Raw genomic sequence first — 20,010 nt, 5'->3', positions numbered from 1 at the left:
CAGAATATGGTTGCATATACTCAGAATATCATGCTTTGTACAGAGAGGTTTATTGCTTCTTCAGCTTATTTTATAATACAATCAAATATACTACTCGCTAAGGTCGAAGCTTCTTCACTGGCGTATCTTCTACGAAGTCGTGGTCAATGGTGATTTCTATACCTGATTTGTCAGGTGTAGGGGGGACCATGATTTGTCTCTTCACTCCCGAAGCAGATCCACCAACCATACCACCTACTGCCTTGGCTCGTTGTTGCAGTGGGGCCTTGGCAAATATTGGTGCTTTTGGTGGAGAGGGTACATGCTGCATTATTGTTTCAGCATCAAGGAATGGGTTGAGTGGTACTCGGGATGCTGATCCTGTTGGTGTTTTGAGCATTCTGGTTGGCATTCTAGTCGTTGCTGCGGTTGTCTGGCTCGCTCGAAGAGGTGAGAATACAACAGTATTCTACATTAAAGGTAAGGATTCGTTATGTTACGCAAGCTAAAAAGCAATAAAACAGGAAATACCTTATCTCGATTTCCATTCCGAATACGTGCTCCAACCTCCATCTCCTTACGTATTTTGCCTCGATTAGCCTTACTTGCTTCAGCAGCCTTTGGATCCAGCCGTTTGGAGGGTGCCTTTCCAACCCAACTTTGCTTCAATGCTTCAGCAGCTGCGGCTTTCGATTTACTAGGTTTTGGCAACTTGACTTCTCGTTGTTGGATGAGCTTCAAAAGCTTGGAATCATATTGCTTTTTACGGCTATTCGTACCACCTCCTTTCGATTCACTGGCAGAGCTCGTAAGAGAACCACCATTTTGCGATAAACGACTGGAAGGATAGCCAGTTTCTGACATGACTCCTGGTGGCTTATCACTGGTTTGAGCAGCTGACAATGGTTGTTTCCACAGTTTCGAAGGAAGTCGTGACACCTGTTTCGACGGACTGAATGGTTGTGGTGCTGCTGGAGATGCGGCGGCCATATCAGTAGCAGCACCAGATTTGAGCAACAGAGAATTCACTAGATCTGGAAGTTGTGATTGATACCTAGATATGAAGTTCATTTGAGTATTGCGTTTGGCCAAAAAACAAACAGCGTAGGGGAAACCTCCTCACATCATCTTGATAATACCAGCTGCAAATCCAGAAACTCCAGACGACGAATCTGTAACTTCCTCTTCTATACCAGCAACCGAACCCCAAATACATAGACGATCCATCCATTCTTCAGCAGCATGCTTCAGGTGCTCGGATGGCGATTCTACCTCTGCTTCTTTGCCCTTGCCATTCGAATGTTTACGACGCTTAGATGGCGTTGTTGGCTGCTGTCCTTCTGCTGATTTGCGTTTACGAGAGCCCATTACAGCGCTCCGGTTATCTAGAGGTTTGGGAGCAGGTGCTACCAGAGACAATTGGGGAAGAGACACAGTCGTATACAGGGAAAGACGTAACATCTCCAGAATCAACACAATCTGCAATTGAGCCCTATTACACAGGAGAGATTGTAATGAGAGAGGTGAGACGACGGAGCAAAAAGGCACAAAAGCTACTTGGTTATGGTTCCAAGAACTTACTCGGTCATTCGCAACTCATTCATAGCATCTCGTATTACAGCCTTACGATCAAACACGCCTTCTTCGTCACTACGACGAGTAGTCCTGCTAAGATTCTCCCACTGAGTCATCCATGATTCGAGTGCTTCTGACTCAATTTTGTCAGGAATCATGCCTTCATTTTGCAAGAAGAGACACCCTTCTTTGACGGAATTGGCAAAGGCTTTACAGAATACACGACACTTGTCTTCAAATTTCGGTATGGGGATCAGAAGGGTTGATGCGAAAAAGTTCCAGATGAGGGTAAACTACGCAGAAAAAATTTACATATATCGGAGCTCGAGATTGCAGATTATACGATTAACTTACAGGCTCTTCCGATTCATCGGAATTTTCATGAATATATTGCATTGCTCGATGCAGTCCGTCAACTCCAAGAAGCGTAAGAAGAGGCATCTGTATTTGGGAGTGAGACCATGGCAAAATTGCAGTAATTACCAACGGGTACCTTCTCTGGTTCATAAAGCGCCATTATACAATGATGCCTTAGATCATTCAGTGCTTCGTCAATCGACGTGTATGAAGATGGTACAGACACGACATTGATTTCGTCGGTAACTTCAGCGGGAGTCACCTCTGCTCGCTCAGTCCTACAGACAAAAAATGGTTCACCTCAGAATGATTGATTTTGTATCGTCAGTCACAGTACATACGAAGCATCTACAACAGATTCCACAGTCGAGGGATTCAGTTTTGCATCCATGTCCCATACTCCAAGACTGGTTTTGACGAGGTCTGCAGCATTGATACCTTCATCAACGGAGCCATTCGAGTTGAAGAAATAGTCCATCAAAGAAGTATCCAGACCTTCCCCATACCACGCATCCACTATATCCCAGTCAATTGTGTCCTTTTCAGCTAAAAGAAACCAGAAGTGAGGTCTAGATATGTCTAATTTTCCCCAGACATGTCTAATTTTCCGATTCGTTTACCTGGCTGCATCTTCATTAGGGTATCAACAAAGTCTTGCTTGACTGGATGAAAACAGCCAATGCCAGGAGATAGTCCAGCAAGTATAGCTATTCGTGGCTCGTAAGTAGGAACTCCATAGCTGATTTCAACAATCACACCTAGTTGAGCTAGGAGCAGGCTCTCGAGGAAGGCGGATAACTGATTGGAAGAGTCGACAGTGCTACTCGTTTGTGGTATGACCACGTATGCTGCTGATTCTAACCAGAATCGTTTGACACCGGCAAGACGGACGGTTTCCTTGATGGCCATTGCGGAGTTGGGTTCAAATGGAGTTTCAACTGGAGGTGGTTTTGATCCAGGAAGTGGTTTTGATCCATCTCGAAACGGATCTTCCTCTTCTAAACTACCTGAAGAGTTCCTGGCCTTGAGACGGGCTTGTGCTGCTTGACTAGAGCAAGAAAGGCCATGTGAGCTAATTCTTACAGCACAGAGAAATTCCGCTAAAAACCACTTACTCTACAGTCATAGAAAGCAGTTGAAAGGAATACGTTTGATCATTCGCGTATGTCAGAGTACCACTCCATAACGTCACGTTTTTAGTAGTAGGCCCTCTACCTCCCAACTTGCCCAAGATTTCCTTTCTTACAATTGTAGAATCCTTCAGTAAGGTTCTACCTATACTTGGATGGGCTGTTTTGGGACGATACGAGGCAAATGCAACAGAGAAGGGAGCTAGCGTTGCATCATTCAGAAAGTGATTGGCTGATATCAACGATCCTCCATAAGCCCGTAGAATGGCACATAAAGAATGACGTATATAAGGGACGACAGTCTCGTTCAATGACGTTGTATCCAAGAATTGGGGATCAATCCAATTGATTGCAGTTCGTTTATCTAGATATCCGTCCAGCAAGCCATTCCCAAGGAAGGCAGTTTGGATGGTGTCGAGGTATGGTTCAGCAGCTTCAGATGTTTCTAATACGTTTACAAATGATGTCGTGGCACCTACTTGAGGTTCTATAAAACTATCTCCTTCAACAAACTGACGTAGTTCTGCGACTGATTTGGGCGCTGCGGATACGAGAAACAGATAGTTGCGTATTCGTACAGGTGCATTCAGACTCGTTGCACGCCGTCCAGCGGGTCGTGCAGGAGACTGGAAGAAGCCTGATTGTGGAGTAAAGGACCATCCGAAATCTACTAGAGCTTTACGTAAAACCATGTTCATATTCTCGACGGGTGGAGCGACGAGCAACGCTGGTGGTAGATCATCCTTTGCTGTATCTGCTGCTCTATTCATTGCCACCTGAATAGCATTATCCAGCATCGCCAAAGCAGAAGGTCTCAGATCACGGCTCCTTTTCGAGTCTGACTTTTTGGCAGGAGCGAATGATGCACCTTCCTGTTGATCGAATATCTGGAAGCCCCAAGATATCCTCGAGTCGACTCGTAAATAAAAGAAGAGTAGGGTTTTTAGAATGACGAATCGTAGTGTCCTTGCAGACTCTTCTGATTCACATTGTTTAGAATCAATGAGGAAGATGAGGTTTGGAGCACCCCGAGCTGTGGCCGAGGGTGATCCGAATGCGGGAGGTGGTAATTGCATTTCAAAATTTCTTGATATAAGATATTAGTTTGTAGCCTTTGTTGTTCACTCCTTGTATTTGTACGAATGGAAATCGTTTTAGTTTTTGATGTTGGAGCTGCGAGTGACTGTACAGTAGATGTAGAGGTCTCCACCTGATGTAACATCCAGGTCCTATGCCATCGACTAGTACCGACTATAATCCAACACTCGACTTGTCTATACTCGATACCTATTACTCACAAACTCACTGTTTTTGTTAAACTTGGTGCAAGTCCAAAATCAAAAGCTTGCTTAGTAGAAACCAAGCGACAAAAGCAGCCAAGTCATAGTATTTCAGTACCGAATCAACTCTTAAACACGCGAAAACATGTCAAATCACGTTCTAGCAATATATTTCATATGCGTCAAAGAAAAAAAGCAAATTAACTATGGTATACACTATTATTGCATGTAGACAATTTTAGAGTGAGATTATAGATTCAACTACAGCACAACATAAGGCTGCTTGTTTAACCTTCTTTTGTCTTGCTACTCCAGCAAAACTACCACACTCTGCAAGTCCTTGGAATCCTAACTCATTCAAGACCTGCGATGCATGTACTCCAAAGACTAGTCCAGCTAGCTGTTGTGGCTGTCCTGGCTTTTTGGGTTGTATGGTATTAGCGGGACTAGGTGTATTGACACGCGGCGGTTGTTGATTCGGTGGAAGTGCCACGACAGCCTTCAGTATCGACTGTACAGCTTCAATGATGGGTGGTGACTGGGAGGTGCTCAGCGCTTGCATCATTTTGCCATAGAGGCTCTCGTATCTATTTATCCATTGTGTTGGGGTGTTAGTTAATGTGCAAAAAAACCAGACGAATCGTTTTATGGTATCACTTACAATAGTGAAAAGACCTCTGGTGCTGATTGAGCAGTCTCGGCGACAAATCCATATATGAAGAGTGTCTCAGACTCATACTCGACATTCTCCAACATGGTTACCAACACACTGGCAGCCAACGTTATGGAAGTGGTCTCATTGATGACAAAGTTATCCAGCATTCGAGGAGCATTCCATATCTTTTTTCTAGTTTGATTCGATGCCGGGGTAGTTCCACGCGACAAAGCATCTCTCGAGCCAAATGCAGGAACAGCGTTCGATATGGGTGTATATGGCATTTCTGCTTCAGGATCTAGCTCTGGATTCTGTATACCGGCCGTGGCTAGAAGCTGTCTTATATGATCGGATCCCGGTAGAAGAGGCACGAGGTATCCTAAACGATCTGTACCAATACGTGTTGTGGTCGTATCGGCTGTACGTCGTAAATCTGGTGGATTACGTGCCGCAATACGTAAGAATGTCAAAAGGACTGAAGTAGTAGCGGTACGAGTAGATGGATGCCGAAGTCCTTTCAACAATGTAGCGGCGATGGCGAATGGGAAGTCGTTCTAACGATAAGATAGCAAAAAAAAAAAAAAACGTTAGACAAGCCGTGCAAATAGATTCCAATCTGGTTACACCACGTACTCGGAAATGTATGCCAGATGCAGCATCAAGCTGACCAGCAGCCTCTATTATAGCTCCTCTAGCCTGCATTAGCGGTGGAGCAATACCCTCTTCTTCAAACAGCCCTTGAGCTTCCAGCGTTCGAAGACTGACTTGCAGCAGCAGCAGTGCACTCTGGAAGATTGGCACATGTCCTATCTGCAATAGCGCTATAGCCAGCCAAAAAATGGTTCGTAGATAGCGAGATTCGTCCGTCAGCCCTCCAACAATATTACATAGTGCCATGATGATACTGACGATTAAACTACAGTCATTGTCTTCAAACAATGTCAGAGCTCCTCGTAATGCCACTAGTATCTGATGCAGCAAATCATCATCAACGTCATCTCGAGCTAGACATCCAAGAGCTACGAATGCTCGTGGCTGGACGGCAGGATTATATTGGAAGGCTGTGCTAGCTATGAGACTCATCCATCGTGCCTTCCACGTTGAAGATTGTTCTAAACAAACATGATGTGTTAGCTAGCAGTGCGGGAAAAAAACACTGGAGAGACGCGCCCATATCTGTACCTGGGTCAATAGTTCCATACGTCAACACATCTAACAACATATTAACAACCGTCTCAACACTCGACAATGGTACATCCTTGGCCATATCAGTCGATTGTGTCTCTGAATAATGCATAAAGGCAGCATTTGCGTTGGCGTTACTCCATTGCTTGCCAGTATTAGCAGCTGATGTTGCAACGACTCCAAATACAGCTGCACCCCGACTCTCTGACAACTCATTCAATATAATCTGTAAAGTGCCCAGACTAGCATCATCCAAATCCATTGACGTACATACAGATTGCACAACATTGATCATGGCTCCTCGAAGCGACGCCCGCGTCCCTAGACTGCCGAGACCAAATACTAGACATCCAATATGCACCAATTCAGCGGCATATTGTTGTACGTTGAGTCGATTGTTGAATGATAACATGAGTGCAAATCGGATCAGGACGGCAACCTCCATCCATGATGGATGGTCGACTAGCGATTGTGTTGGATTCAGAGCTGTGGCTGCGAGTACTCGTCGTATCCTTGAAATAATCTTGCCAGCTACAATGTTGACGTTTACAGAAGCCAGAGTCACTGTAGTGTTGGCCAACACTTCAGTTTGGACTGATCCTACTCCTGATTCAACAGCGCCTTGTATGAAACTATCTAGTACTATAGGCACAAACTCGTCTACTCGACCAAGAGCCGTCCACACTGTTGCTTGAACAAGAGGGTCCATCTACAATGTTAAGCAAGTGAGTGTTGATGCAAAATACGCGGCGGATAGTACTCTCAATTTAACAGGAGCAATCATACCTCTCTCTCCTTGACTGTGATATCAATGAGCGATTTAAGCACATCTCGTAACTTGTTCAGTTGCTGAGAATACGCATCCTCTACACTCCCTTCTGCAACTTGCAGAGTACCAGCTCTAGCAAACGCACCAAGATTCGACAGCCATGGAGCCATATATTCGAGACAGTGATGCTTGAGCTCCTTGTTAGATTTGGCAAAACCAAGTCCACATTCCAGCAAGAATTCCAATGTCAAGTGTTGCTCTGTAGCTGCAAGCCGCTGAGATATCGAAATCACAAACCCGTGATTGTTGGCAGGTATACATAAGCCTAAAAACGACAAGACTTTTAATACCACGACAAAAAAAATTGACTCCACATTGAATCAATGGCTCACCTTTAGCACTTAACAACTGATTCCCAACGTCAAACGAGAACGCCATACTCAAAGCACACAACAAATTATAACTCGCCAATCTCAAATTAGGATCTTCAGATCCTATATTGAGTAGTGCCATATTGAGCAAAGTACCTGGCACATCACTCGGTCTCAGCGTCCGTTGATCAGCGATAATATTAGCAGGTTTTGATAATTGGAATCGAGCAATGGCGGCTCGAACTGATTGTAGCACCAAATCTCGTTTTGCTGATGAGAAGGTCACTACCGAGACGGCAGTACTTGATGCTCCTATACCATCACCAAATGATCCAACACGTTCAACTATTTTGAAAGTGAATTCTTGATCATCTGGTTTTGTTGGTGATGAGCCTACACTCTCGATATCGGATACATGGAAGACGTCATTCATTATTGATGTGTATCCGAGAATGTCTTGTTTCTTGACCTAGGGACGACATGAAAAGAGATCAGAAACGCAGGGCAAAAACGAAAAACGTAGGTGATCGACTACATACCGAAGTAATTTGAATCATTTCCTGATTGACTTTAATAACCACTGGCATCTGTTGTCGATAACTCGTGACTTTGTTTACAGCTGCGAATGTAGCAGTGACTTCCTTCTCCAGAGCAACTAAACCAAACGGAAAAGTCAGACCTCAGCATCTTTATATAACTTCTGTCGTCATATAAGTACCTGTTGACTTTGGCAACCTCAAATCCGTAATATGTTCACCAAACTCGCTCAAATTAGAATAAAACAAGACTCGTTTCCCAAGTTTGCCTTGATACTTTGGAAACTTTTTAGAGTATTTTCGAAGAGCCATATTGGCATTGAAAATGTACAAGCTCGACATTGATGTGGCTGCATCGTATGGAAGGAGTTTCTCTAATCGAGCAATCCATTCTGGACTCCACTCATTCGCTGCACTGAACTGAGTCGCGTCCAAAACCACTTCGAAGGGGGATGATACGAATGGTTTCATTGTCTAGGTTTTGACCAAACGGTGAGTTGCAAAAACATCACGAACGAAGACCGCAAATACCTTGAGAATGTGATACACCAGCAACTCCATATCCATAGTCTCTGGCACTACTTTGTGTGCAATGTAATAAAGTACTGGTCGACGTTCCTAGAATTTACAGGCATCAGTAAATAATTCATTCATGTGTAGTAGCATTTTTGTTCTCATAATACCTTAGACATTCCTGCATCAAAGAAAAACTTCAACTCCCTCATCTGCTCAATAGCTTTAGCAGATCCAGCTCGACTCTCAACACGAGTCATAAACTCTGAAACTAACTGTCCAGTAGCCGATGCACCAGGTCGCATAATGGTGCCCCCCAGAGCAGATCTTCGTCGAGCATGCATTGTAATATCATTGGCTTCTAATCGACTGACTTCAATAGGTGGTCCCAATTGGGTCAATAATGTCGACAAGGCTGCAAAAGCGTGGCGACGACTACTAGCTGCTATATCTGCTACATCTACAGAGGCATCTCCTGCACCTGCTAGTGCTTCGACAGCATTTAGGGATCCAGTTGTGGTTACTCGAGATATAGATTCACCAGGTCTCACAGTCAGTTTCTTGCCTTCTGGTGAGGTTGGTTGTGTGGTGGTAGGTAATTGTTTTACAGTAGCGGCAAATTTTTCTAGCCGATCTTGATTTAGGACTAGATGACGATGTAAACGATACACATCATTTTCGTGTAAGCGAGCGCCGATAGGAGATACTGGTAAAGACTCTGGTGCTGGATACCCTGCCACATTCTAAAGTTTGGGGTATCAGATGAGCAAAAAGCGAAACAAGGCTGACATGTCATAACTTACAGCTATATCCTTCAGAAACGTATGCACTCTAGTTACATTTTCCTTCAGCAATTCATTCATAGACAGCATATATGTTTCCTTGGAACCAAACAAGACATTGTTGGCCAGATTTTGAATGACTTTGGTTATCAATAGTAGCCCACGTCTCAAATCCTTGCTCTACGCCAACAAAACTTATTTAGGAAGGACAAAAAAATGAATGTATCGGTTCACGTACGCACCTGAATCTGAGGCACCAAATCAGCACCTTCCGGAGACACTATAGCAGGACACAGAAACCTCAAAAACACAAATCCACCAACAGCTGTAATACGAGCTTCAGGGAATCGCTCAGAGACAGCTTTTGCTATATGCTCACAAACTTCTCGAAGCTGCCGTGGGAATTTAGGACCACTGCTCAATATAGCATCCAAGAATCCTTGAGTCACAGTTGTCAGATTCTTGAGATTTTTGGCCAAGTCATCAGTAGCGCCCAGTTTTATTGGGTCTACTTCGAAGGATGGAGATGGTTGTCGAGATACCAAGTCTCGTAATATTGGACCAAGAGTTAAGTGAAGATAATCTTGACCATTCAGACGTCCAAATATGGTCAGCATACGAGTTGCGATCGAGTTACGGCGGAAGAGATTTGTTGGAGAGTCTAAAAGACGCCTTACTTAAAAATCAAGCAAAAAAACGTTGGACCACATCAGCACAGGCGATTCCTACCAGTCTTCATGACCTCAATAGCAATAACAGCAGCCAACAACCTTATACTCTGTCCACGTGCCTCAAACAAGGACAGAAGCACCTGCGCAATCTCATCACTCTCACTAACAGGAGCAACTTCACAAAGCGCCCTTGACAAAAAGAAAAGAAAGGAAGTAAATATCCCAACAACTCTAGGTTTTGTTTTGCACACTCACTTGACAATCTCCATCCCAGGCTCAAGTATCAAATCCATCAGCTTCTCATACCGATCCGTCTGTCCTCGTTCTTCATTACCCAATCCTTCAAACTGATCAGCAGCACCCATACTCAGTACATTTGTCAAAACTTGGATAAATGCTGCTCGAGTCTTGCTATCTTCGTGGTATCCCATACTCAGTGAGAATTTAAGTCCGATGTCGATGTTTGAGGATAAGAGATTCGATAATGCGAGTATGGTGTAATCTTTTAATGGACCGAGGTACTGTATCATTTCTTTTGATTTGGCTAGCAGGTTTTGCAAATCAGCTGTAAGGGTTGCTCCTGGTGCTGTATGGGTTGTTTCGATTGTCTAGCGAATCTTGATGTTAGAACTCGTTTTCTCGACCTCTATAGGGCTTTATTTTGCTTCACTCACCTCCAACAACTTGCACTTTTGCAGCACTTTCAGAAAGAAACTGAAATACTTGTAAAACAACCGTCCCTTGTTTTCAGCGGATGCGTCATTGGCATTGATGGAACCAAGCATCTCGCTTGTTGTTGGTTGAAGAGGAAGTCCAGCTAGTAAAGCAACCATGGCTTTCATAGCTTCCAAGTCCAAATCTCGTGGTAACTTTTGATTTTTGGATATTGATAAATCATCAGAGACGGTGCCTGATACCACATCCATCAACGCCTAGAGTAAAACTTGTCAATATCGGAATAACGCAAAAAAAACCTTAACTCAACCGCCTCATACCTCTCTACCAACAAACGAGAACTCTGAATTCCATTCCAGAATGAGCTCAACCTAATTTATACACATGACTAAATCAAGAAACTAAAAATGTGCAAAATAAAGAAATCGTGACTCTCTCTTGCACTCAAATCGTACCAGTCGATTCCTTAACTTGATCTCCTGTCTCAACCCTACAATCTGTTTCTTCTCAACCAGCTTCTCAACCAGCTGACACAGGCGTATTTTGCCCTTCATCGATGCAGATTGCTGACCAGGCAAAACGCCCAACCGAGACAAATACAAAGTGATTTGTAACAACAGACCACCAAAATCAACTGCTGCAAGTGGATCTCCACGTTCAGCGAGTTCTTCAGCCCGTTCGAGTATGATGCGTAATACAGATATCATGGATTCGACTAGTAGGGTATGTCGTTCAGAGCAGAGGGCTTCACCAGTGTTTGGGTCAAAGAAGCGGGATGAGGTTGTTTCAAGTTGGGCGAAAAGAATTCCTGCGAACAAAACAGCCAGAGTTGTTGACAACTGAAGGGCACCAATCTCATCCTCTCAAACAACCACATACCATATAAACCAGGTGCCATTTCAGAACCCAAGAATTCCTTCACTACTTCTCGAACGACAGCATTATCAGCAACAAGAAGGTCGACCATCTCGCTAACAAATCGTTCCACCATTTTCTTGGCTGCTGCATATGCACCCATCAATTGTGAGTTTGCAAATGATTGCTGTCCTCCTTCAAGCGATGAGGTGTCTCCTAAGGGATACCAGCAAGGCCAGTTGGTCAAGTTTCCAATAAAACCTCATAGCGATTCGTGATTCTAGTCTTTTTACCAGCATCAAATCCAAAACTACTAAACTCACCTGAAGAAGACGTCGCAACAGTAGCCAACGAAGCCGACGATGCAGAAGCCTGTGGATTCTGATACGGGGAAGCAGCAGGTGGCGTTGACATGGCACTCAATTCACTAGCCAGCAAACAACATCCGCCAAGAGCACACAAGAACCCTGTATAATTCTGCCATTCACCGCGATCTTCCGGATACTCGGCAGCATTCGTTATAGAAGGTCGTGGTGGAGGAGCTCTGAAATTACTTCGAGATCCAGTCAATGACTCCTTGTCCATTTCTGAATTTATGCTGGCTGGATATGATTTCGAGGTGATGAATTGTGATAGGGAGCGCCATCGACGATATACTTCTTCCCATGCTCCCATATTACCGGCTGTAGGTCGTTCGAAATTACGTAGACATGCTCTCATGCGCTTTTGCAAGCCACGCTGTCCGCGCACTCCGTGATTCAGCAGTGCAATCATGTCTCGATACATTGATATGTTTTCAACTACAGTCAATAGCGAGGTTCCAATAGTATTCTGATTGTTTCCAGATTGACCATGTCGTAATGTTCCAGCGTTGGAGTCGTCATCAGGCACTGGACCCAATTCCAATCCAGAAAAATCTGATATAGACCATGTCGGATGTGCACTGGGTGCTTCACCAGTGATTTCAGCTTCTTCAACCAGAAATCCTAGACACTGTACAGCACATATCGATACATCTGGTTCAGAGCAACATACAAATACCAGGAGAGCAACTTCCAAAGCTACAGAAGCTGCTAATCTGTCTGGTACACTAGTAGCTATAGACAAATCACTAGGCGAGTATCGTCTCAGATGCTCATTCCTCCTCCTTAATAATTCACGGACCAGTTCAAAGAGGTATCGTATACTAGATAGTGAGCCAGTAGTACCAGCAGCTGCTCCAGATGCCACTAAGTCAGCAGCCACGCTAGTCTTGTCAATCTCTCCCTTGACATCCAAGACTAATTTACCAAGCGACAATAGTATTTGGCTCGATATACGCCAGAATCGTCGCAAAGTGTTTGATGTCTCTGTTAAATCACCGTCATCTAAAGGTGCTCTCCAATCAGGTCTCGTTCCATCCCATTGTGGAATGAATTCGGGATCAAATATCTGTAGGATGGCTTCGGCTGCCTTATTTCGTATTCCACTAGATGGATCTATGGTACAAGTCGCAATACCCGCCAGCAAGGCTCGTAGAGACTCTGGTGATAGTATTGTATGATCGGCCTGAAAAATTATGTTGGTCAGTGCTGAAGACGAAAAAAAGTCCAAACCACCGCTTACCGCAATAGCCAAAAGAGGACATCTACACCACGTCCTGAGAATATAGTAAATGATATCATTCTTCTCTGTGATTTCTTCGACCGCTCTCTTGGCCTTTTTATCAGTTTGACTAGATATGAAGGATGCGAGCTTCTTATTTTTGGGATCAACTGTTCCAGCTTTTCCGATTGCTTCCAGGAATAAGTCTCTCAGTGGTTTAGCTAGTGATGCGTCTATTGTTGGATTCCAAGGTAGAGGTATCTAAAGAATTGCCGAAAGGTTATACGATCGTGTACGCCATAATTACAAACGAACGTCTTTTTGTTATGAACCTTCAACTCTAGCGGATCAATTTGACATGTTTGGCTCACCTCACTAACAATGGAATAACAGCTCTTAACCAGCACCACCTTAAACGACATTGGAGCAGCAGAATCCAGCATGATTGGCACCAGACCTCTCAGCGTAGTCCACGTATTCAATTTAAACAGTGCCGTAAGACATTCAGTCATCAACTTCTGATCGACAGCATTATCACCAGAAGCACCAGGTGGACCAGGCGGGTTGACAGGTACGGCAGGATCAAATAACTTGTCCTTCAATTCATTTTCGATATTTGGCACAATCATTCTCAATGCGCTTCCGTCCTGTTTACTGACATATGTGCTGGCTCTACATATATCGACATAACAGAGTGCAGCTGCGTCTCCTGCTCCTCGTGTTTTCAGTGATTTCTTCATGGTTTCGAGAAATGCGGCTTTGTTTACGGATGATGAGAGTGATGGATGGCCTTTGAGGGATTTTGATTGATTGCTTGCTCCTTGCATTCCAACATTGTATAAAATGTCTGGACATAGTATTAATAACATTGTGAGGGTCGGCCAGAATACAGATTTTCGTTTCGAGGATTCTGACATTGCGAATAGTGAATCGAATAATACGTCAGGACCACCTAAAATTGAATCAAGAAGAAAAAAATTAAAATACGAACGACGTTTGAATACTCCATCAAGCGGCAGTCCTTACCTTCCAACTTCTTTTGTGATGAGAATAGAGCCACCAATTCCAACGGAAATGTCTCAATCCAATTCCATATCACCCTCCTCAACACTATGAGAGCGTAGTGTGCGGTACGTTTCGAGAATTTAGGCGAGTAGGTGGTGAATTCTACAACGATCGGATTGAGTCTTAGCCTTTTTTCATCTCTGTCAACCTCGTCGACCAAAATATTTTTCAGGACTCACCATTCAGCACTTGACCCAACCTCGCTCTATTCAACGAACACCATTCAAGCATCTTGAATTCAGTCAAATCCCCTTCATATTCTGCCGGACCAGCAGCAGTAAACCCCCCAAATCTCGCCTTGATCCTAGAGAACACTGTCGGCCAATTGGCAGCTGATATATAAAAAAGCACACGACCAGCGGCTCTTTGTATTTCCTGACTGATTTCAGATCCCGGACCACTCCCCGTCAATGGAGACTGTGGTGGCGAGTCTCGTATCTGTGGAGATCCAGACTGGCTAACTGTATTATATAGTCCTTGCATAGATCCACTCAATCCTGTAGATGAATTATGAATTGATGATAAATTCGATAAAGAGGATAAAGATAGTGATCCACGTAGTGCTCCAGATATTGATTTTGATTTCGTTGTTCCGGTTCCTGTTGGGCCAGGGTGTCCATCTTGTCCTCCCCAGTCCATTAGCGACCAACCTGGCCCTGATCCAACTTGATGTGATATTATATCCGTGTTTATAGTTGATGATGAAGTATTAAAGAAGCGGGCTACGACATTTAAGATGTATTTTGCTAATTGGTCGTCGAGTGGTTGGAAGTGGTCGTCGTATGTTGGCGAAGGTGGTCCTCCAGCAGCAGGAGATATCTGTGCAGGTCCATTTGGTGATGTCATTATAGATATTCGGTGGAGCGTTGGCGAGTCGGGGAAGAGACTATGTGGTGTTGCTGGTTTGGCTAAAAGAACCAGACGTGAGTACTGAAATGATGACGTGACAATACAAGATTTTCGTCCGGCCCATACCATTTGAGGCAGCTAGTCCTTCTCGAAAACACTTCCAAGAGTATGCCAGACAGTTCGCCAGCATTCTCAATACATATAACTGTGAATGCATGACCTCTTCCTTGACAAAAGCATCGTCGCCAGGATTTCCAGATCCCTGTTTTGATAGATTGTTACCACCACTCTTCGTCACATTGAATTTTATTGACAAATACCTTGGAAACGGCATCCAGGAGACTAGTCAGAGCCCCAGCGACTTCCTTTAGTCGATATTGGGATAGTTCGATTAGAGACTGGACGGTCTGGACGAATACCGTGTCGGATTCGAGTACTTGTATGCTGACATTTGAGTTTACAGGCAGCTGGTGGTAAATGGTGGGGTTGTTAGAGTAGGAGTAGATTACCGTGGTCGAACATTGGCTTGGGAATGTAAATTGATCAATGTTGGCAAGACCTCCAGGCCAAGCGAGGGGACAGAGTCAAACAGCAGATAAATAAACTAGGATGCGACTTGCCTTTTCAGCTACTCTCTGGACCAGGATAACCAGGAGTTTCGTATTGGTATTGTCCGACATAGGTCCTGCCCTAGTTTAAAGAACGATCTGTGAAGTTAGACAGACGAATGTTGTTTATAATGAGTGAAGAAAGCGAGAGGCGCTTACAGAGTTAACAATGCACAGGCACTCTGCCACCTCCTTACACCCTACGCTGGTCGTTTAAAAACACCCTCAGTTTGTCGAATTGTTAACGACAAGTTATCAAATAGATGTAACAGGGCGCCACGCGTGATATTCCACTAGAACAATGCTAAAGAGTACCAGAACCGTTTATAAATGCTATTCAACAACTCATGACCCTTGATTTTATTCCATCTTGCACCTCAATATTGGCCACTCCTCGTATCTCATATTAGAACAAGAACGCCCTTCCTTAACGTGATTTATTCAGTCAAGACGTGCTAAAAAATTGATGCCAACTTGATCTAGCTTGATCCGTCCTGTCCTAGACGTGTGTTATAGGAGTCAAGTTTTTTTGCTTCGTTTGATCAACACATCACCCTTAAACAAGCGACTTGAACCAGCACCAGAACGATGAGCGCAAGCACTGAGCGCAAGCAGCCACATTCACTAGTATTCTGCTCGTGTTGCGGTGCTCTGCTTGACCCTCCTACTGGAAATGAAGAAACCATTGCCTGCCATCAGTGTGATACTGTCATGCCTTCCCATCGTATGTCTTATTGAGGGTCATATGTATTGTATTGATGTATTGATTGTACTGTATACTAACTCTACTCTTCCGCTAGTCTTTGAAGCCATTGAAGTCTTTTCGAAAAGTCATCCAGATGCCTTCCCACATCGACCGAAACTAGACTCGGACCCGAGAGATGCCACGGCGAGAGATGCCACGGTATACAATATGCTAGAACTTATATCATGAGCTTAATTGCTTACATCTTATACCTAGATCGATGAAAAGTGTCCTAAATGTGACGCCGACCAGTTGAGCTTCCATACTGCCCAACTGAGATCTGCCGATGAAGGCCAAACTGTATTCTATTCCTGCCTCAAGTGTGGTACGTGCTTGGATTGAACTGGTTGGATCATTCTATGGTCATCGCCAATCGTATTTTCTTTTGCTCGTAGGCTACAAGTATTCAATCAACTCATAAACACTTCGACCTCAAATACCACTTGTAATTCTATTTTCAATTCAATCTAAATTATATTTGGGCAGCATTTGACTTGGGTTTAATTGTGGGTCCTCTTGTTGATTTCAGAGCTAGCTTGGTTCTACAAGTTCAGAAAGATTCGTTGATTTGTAGCCCTTTTATCACAAAATACAAATGCATCACATACCTCTTGAGCTGCAAAGCAGCAATCTCCACTTTCCTCGTCCACATGCCAACCTTATGTTCCAAATCATGCTGCAAAGCCTTGTAATGCACATAGTCCATCACATCAGGCACCCGGTACGACTCTGCCAACGACTGGAAACTCGCATTCGAGGTCTGGATCTTGGCAATATCTCCATTCACCTTCTCCTCCTCTTGAATCAATCGTGTCAACATATCGCGTCTGGACTCGATCTCTTGCACCAGTCTCTCAGAATCCTTCATCGTATCATTCAGCGCTTCCTTGTGTGTGTTAAGTAAATGTTGGGTGTTTCCAGCGGCGAGTTTGAGAGCGACTAGTTCCGTGTTTCGTTCTTCGATACGGGCCAAGTATTGCTTATTTTCGATTTGGAGTTGGTCGAAATCAATGGCATGGAGGACATCGCCCATTTCTTCTTTTTGGCGTAATTGTTGCGAGAGGTTGTTGCGTTGAGATTTTAGAGAGGCGTTCTTGAGTCGTAGTTTTTCTATGATTGCGTCCTAGAACAAAGAAATCGTGAAGATTGGGCGCAAAAGTGAAAAAAAGTGACAAGCTCTGAAGCAATCACTGAACAATTCGGCTGTCAGTACACCTCGACATTTTATGTTACCTTGGCACGTAAATGATCTTCAATCCACCTTTGAACTCGTTCAGCCATAACTTTGCCAGTTCGTTCACTGATAGCACTCTGAACAACATCCCTCTTGAATTCATACATGGCTTTCTTGATTTCGGCTGTTCGAATTTCAACCTCTTCGATCTCAGCCTATACAGTGTCCATTGTTTTAGCAAAAAAAACTCAGCACGGCACAAGATTGCACGATCAAAGTCGATCTATACCTTGAGATTATCAACAAACCGCGTCCACCCTTCCTTCTCCTTCTCAATCTCATCCTTTAACTCATCAAGCGCTCTCGAAGCAACCTCAGCACGTTGCTCAGGCGTCAACAACACAATCTTTTCCTGCTCATTAGCCCGATTCTTATCACCCTTCTTCTTTTTTTCCTTTTTAGACGCGTCATCAACTCCCAAAGCATTCGAATCCTTGTTGCCCGTAGCTCCTCCCATCTTGCCATTATCATCAGGAAGCAATGGCCCAATTCTAGCAAGATATGAATCGAATAGCTTGTTTTCAGTTTCCAGTCTTGCGTTTTTCTTCTTGAGTTCGGTTAGGAGGAGAGATAGTTCTGCGTTTGTGCACGTTTCGACGTCTTCTGCTCGGGTGGTTGTGTCGCATAAAATGTCAGTTGCTGTTGGTTGTTGGGATTGTTGTTGGGCTTGTTGGTCCATTGACATGGAGGGTATGAAGGATGCATTCGAGTCCATTATTTTTTATCTCGTTAGGTTTATGGCAGTATATGGTCGAAATCGTGTGTTGGTTTTCTTGAATGCACAGTTTAGTTTTTGCAACAGAAATGTCCCGGTGGCAGCAAGATCAACAAAGTTCTGGGCGACAGCTGAATCAAATACTACTGGCATGACGTATACGATGTTCAGATTACCTGATGTATGCTTCTTAGTGTTTCGAATTCTCTGGAGTCGGCGTAGTTGCAGTTGGTGATGAACAGACGCAAAAAAAAAAATAGATCATTTCAGAAACGCTTAGCTTCCCACTTGCTGATTTTGCATGGGATCTTGCTACTCAATTGTATCATCCTCGCAGCATACTATTTGATGATACTATTTGATGAGTGCAAGATTTTCACGCATTGAACTGGACACGTCACAAAGTCAGTTGTATGGACCAAATCAGTAACTCCTGTTGTGCAGAACCCCACATGCACATCTTTCTTATGCTTTTAACAAGTGTGCGATACTTCAACCTTCACCTCTGTCACAACAAGAAGATTGGAGGACGATACATACAAGCAACCTCCAAATATCGTCTTGCCAGTTTCTCACAATCTCCCTACGCATCGTTGCAATGCCTGCGACTAGATATTTCATATGGACACTCGGTGTTTTGGTCGCAAGTTTAACTGTCGTTGCTGGATGTGATGTTGCCCTTTTGTGCCGATAGACAATTGTGTAAGTGGTTTCGACTGCATTTGGAAAAGCAGATGTATATATCGCTACCAAGCATAGGTAAACGACTGTGCTACCTGCGTATCGTTGTTGTCTACTTGTTTCTAAATCGAGAGCTTCTTTTCTTCTAGGGTCAAATGTATACTGTACAGCCTGGAGATACATTGACGAGTATCGTCGAAAAGAACAATCTTGGACAATCTTGACCGATAGTTTCAACTAGTTCCCCTCAATCCTGGTTTGCAACTCGACCGGCCGATCCTTGCAAATAGTGCTATCTGCGTTTGTGGTGCAAGTGGTTGTCAAGACGCATTGGTTGTGTTGACGCACCAACAGCAGCAAACCCAACACCAGCACCTGCATCTTCTGATTCGGCAGGAATGGCACTTTCAGCATCGCCTATACCGCCGATATTATAGTCGTCAAATTTCTGTCTCCCAAGAGTGTGGCAGCTCCATTAGCTACTAGTGACTTCTTTACGTGATTTACGCGTAGATGCATCGCTCACATGTAGATCTATATGTCTAGGTGTTGGATATATCATTGTTTGATGTTCAAATGTAGTGATTGAACGGGTCTGAATATAAAACTATAAAAAGCGAGGTGCTCTCGCCACATAAACAATTTCCAATATAACGTTATCTATCTAGTAAAACACGTCTCGCGTAATCTTGCTGAGAACTTCTTGAAATTCCAAAACGTTTGATTCTTTAATATCTTTGCCTTTCAGCATTACGTTTGATTCTTTAATATCTTTGCCTTTCAGCATTAGAAGAAAGTTTCTAATAAGATCAGAAACACTGTTTCATATCACATACGGTAAAGTACCCACCGTACCAGTTTCAAAACGTCCTCAAAAGAGCAGTCAAAGGCACAAAAAGTAGAGTACGCGGAATTCCTGGGTGATCTCTCACCCCAGTACTGCCCGCGCCGGTCGCAGCTTGACTTCACAGAGCTGACGGGATATGGTATTTTCTGCGACGTATGACCCTACCTGGTAAACTGAGGAACAAACTAGCTTTTAGAGATGGTTTTTGGGGGTGCAAACTTAGAAGTGGAGGCTCAAGGGAGCCCTCATCTGGTTCTGAAAGGTAAAACCATTTCGTCCTTATAAGAGAGGAGCTCAGTTTTGCCGTAGAAGCAAACTGTGGCCAATGCAAGGCTCTCGTCTGTATTAA

At 43.9% G+C, this 20,010-nt stretch overlaps 4 protein-coding genes across 4 annotated transcripts; 1 reads left to right on the top strand and 3 right to left on the bottom strand.

Annotated features, from left to right (window-relative positions):
* Positions 1 to 97: 97 nt before the first annotated feature.
* SmJEL517_g05806 (uncharacterized protein) lies at positions 98 to 4,117 on the bottom strand (the record flags this gene model as incomplete). Its single annotated transcript, XM_031171732.1, has 9 exons — positions 98 to 448; positions 511 to 1,033; positions 1,103 to 1,471; positions 1,561 to 1,847; positions 1,909 to 1,995; positions 2,048 to 2,189; positions 2,253 to 2,457; positions 2,532 to 2,959; positions 3,027 to 4,117. 9 exons carry the CDS (start codon positions 4,115 to 4,117, stop codon positions 98 to 100), a joined length of 3,483 nt encoding a protein of 1,160 aa, XP_031022277.1.
* A 442-nt stretch (positions 4,118 to 4,559) lies between these two features.
* SmJEL517_g05805 (uncharacterized protein) lies at positions 4,560 to 15,511 on the bottom strand (the record flags this gene model as incomplete). Its single annotated transcript, XM_031171731.1, has 26 exons — positions 4,560 to 4,908; positions 4,983 to 5,530; positions 5,610 to 6,088; positions 6,159 to 6,870; positions 6,948 to 7,255; positions 7,323 to 7,770; positions 7,841 to 7,956; positions 8,020 to 8,311; positions 8,369 to 8,455; positions 8,521 to 9,093; positions 9,154 to 9,312; positions 9,375 to 9,793; positions 9,862 to 9,992; positions 10,059 to 10,411; positions 10,478 to 10,735; positions 10,799 to 10,849; positions 10,934 to 11,286; positions 11,358 to 11,549; positions 11,627 to 12,881; positions 12,939 to 13,178; positions 13,289 to 13,869; positions 13,944 to 14,084; positions 14,162 to 14,890; positions 14,958 to 15,093; positions 15,152 to 15,298; positions 15,422 to 15,511. 26 exons carry the CDS (start codon positions 15,509 to 15,511, stop codon positions 4,560 to 4,562), a joined length of 9,147 nt encoding a protein of 3,048 aa, XP_031022276.1.
* A 516-nt stretch (positions 15,512 to 16,027) lies between these two features.
* SmJEL517_g05804 (uncharacterized protein) lies at positions 16,028 to 16,605 on the top strand (the record flags this gene model as incomplete). The annotated part of the gene is made up of 4 exons (XM_031171730.1): positions 16,028 to 16,163; positions 16,240 to 16,343; positions 16,401 to 16,509; positions 16,580 to 16,605. The coding sequence occupies 4 exons, from the start codon at positions 16,028 to 16,030 to the stop codon at positions 16,603 to 16,605; spliced, it is 375 nt and encodes a 124-aa protein (XP_031022275.1).
* A 51-nt stretch (positions 16,606 to 16,656) lies between these two features.
* SmJEL517_g05803 (uncharacterized protein) lies at positions 16,657 to 18,133 on the bottom strand (the record flags this gene model as incomplete). The annotated part of the gene is made up of 4 exons (XM_031171729.1): positions 16,657 to 16,726; positions 16,793 to 17,307; positions 17,418 to 17,573; positions 17,648 to 18,133. The coding sequence occupies 4 exons, from the start codon at positions 18,131 to 18,133 to the stop codon at positions 16,657 to 16,659; spliced, it is 1,227 nt and encodes a 408-aa protein (XP_031022274.1).
* Positions 18,134 to 20,010: the final 1,877 nt, after the last annotated feature.

Source organism: Synchytrium microbalum, assembly GCF_006535985.1.
Source record: "Synchytrium microbalum strain JEL517 chromosome Unknown SmJEL517_scf0060, whole genome shotgun sequence".
NCBI classification, from domain to species: Eukaryota; Fungi; Chytridiomycota; class Chytridiomycetes; order Synchytriales; family Synchytriaceae; genus Synchytrium; species Synchytrium microbalum.
This window is presented reverse-complemented; position numbering and strand designations above follow the sequence as displayed.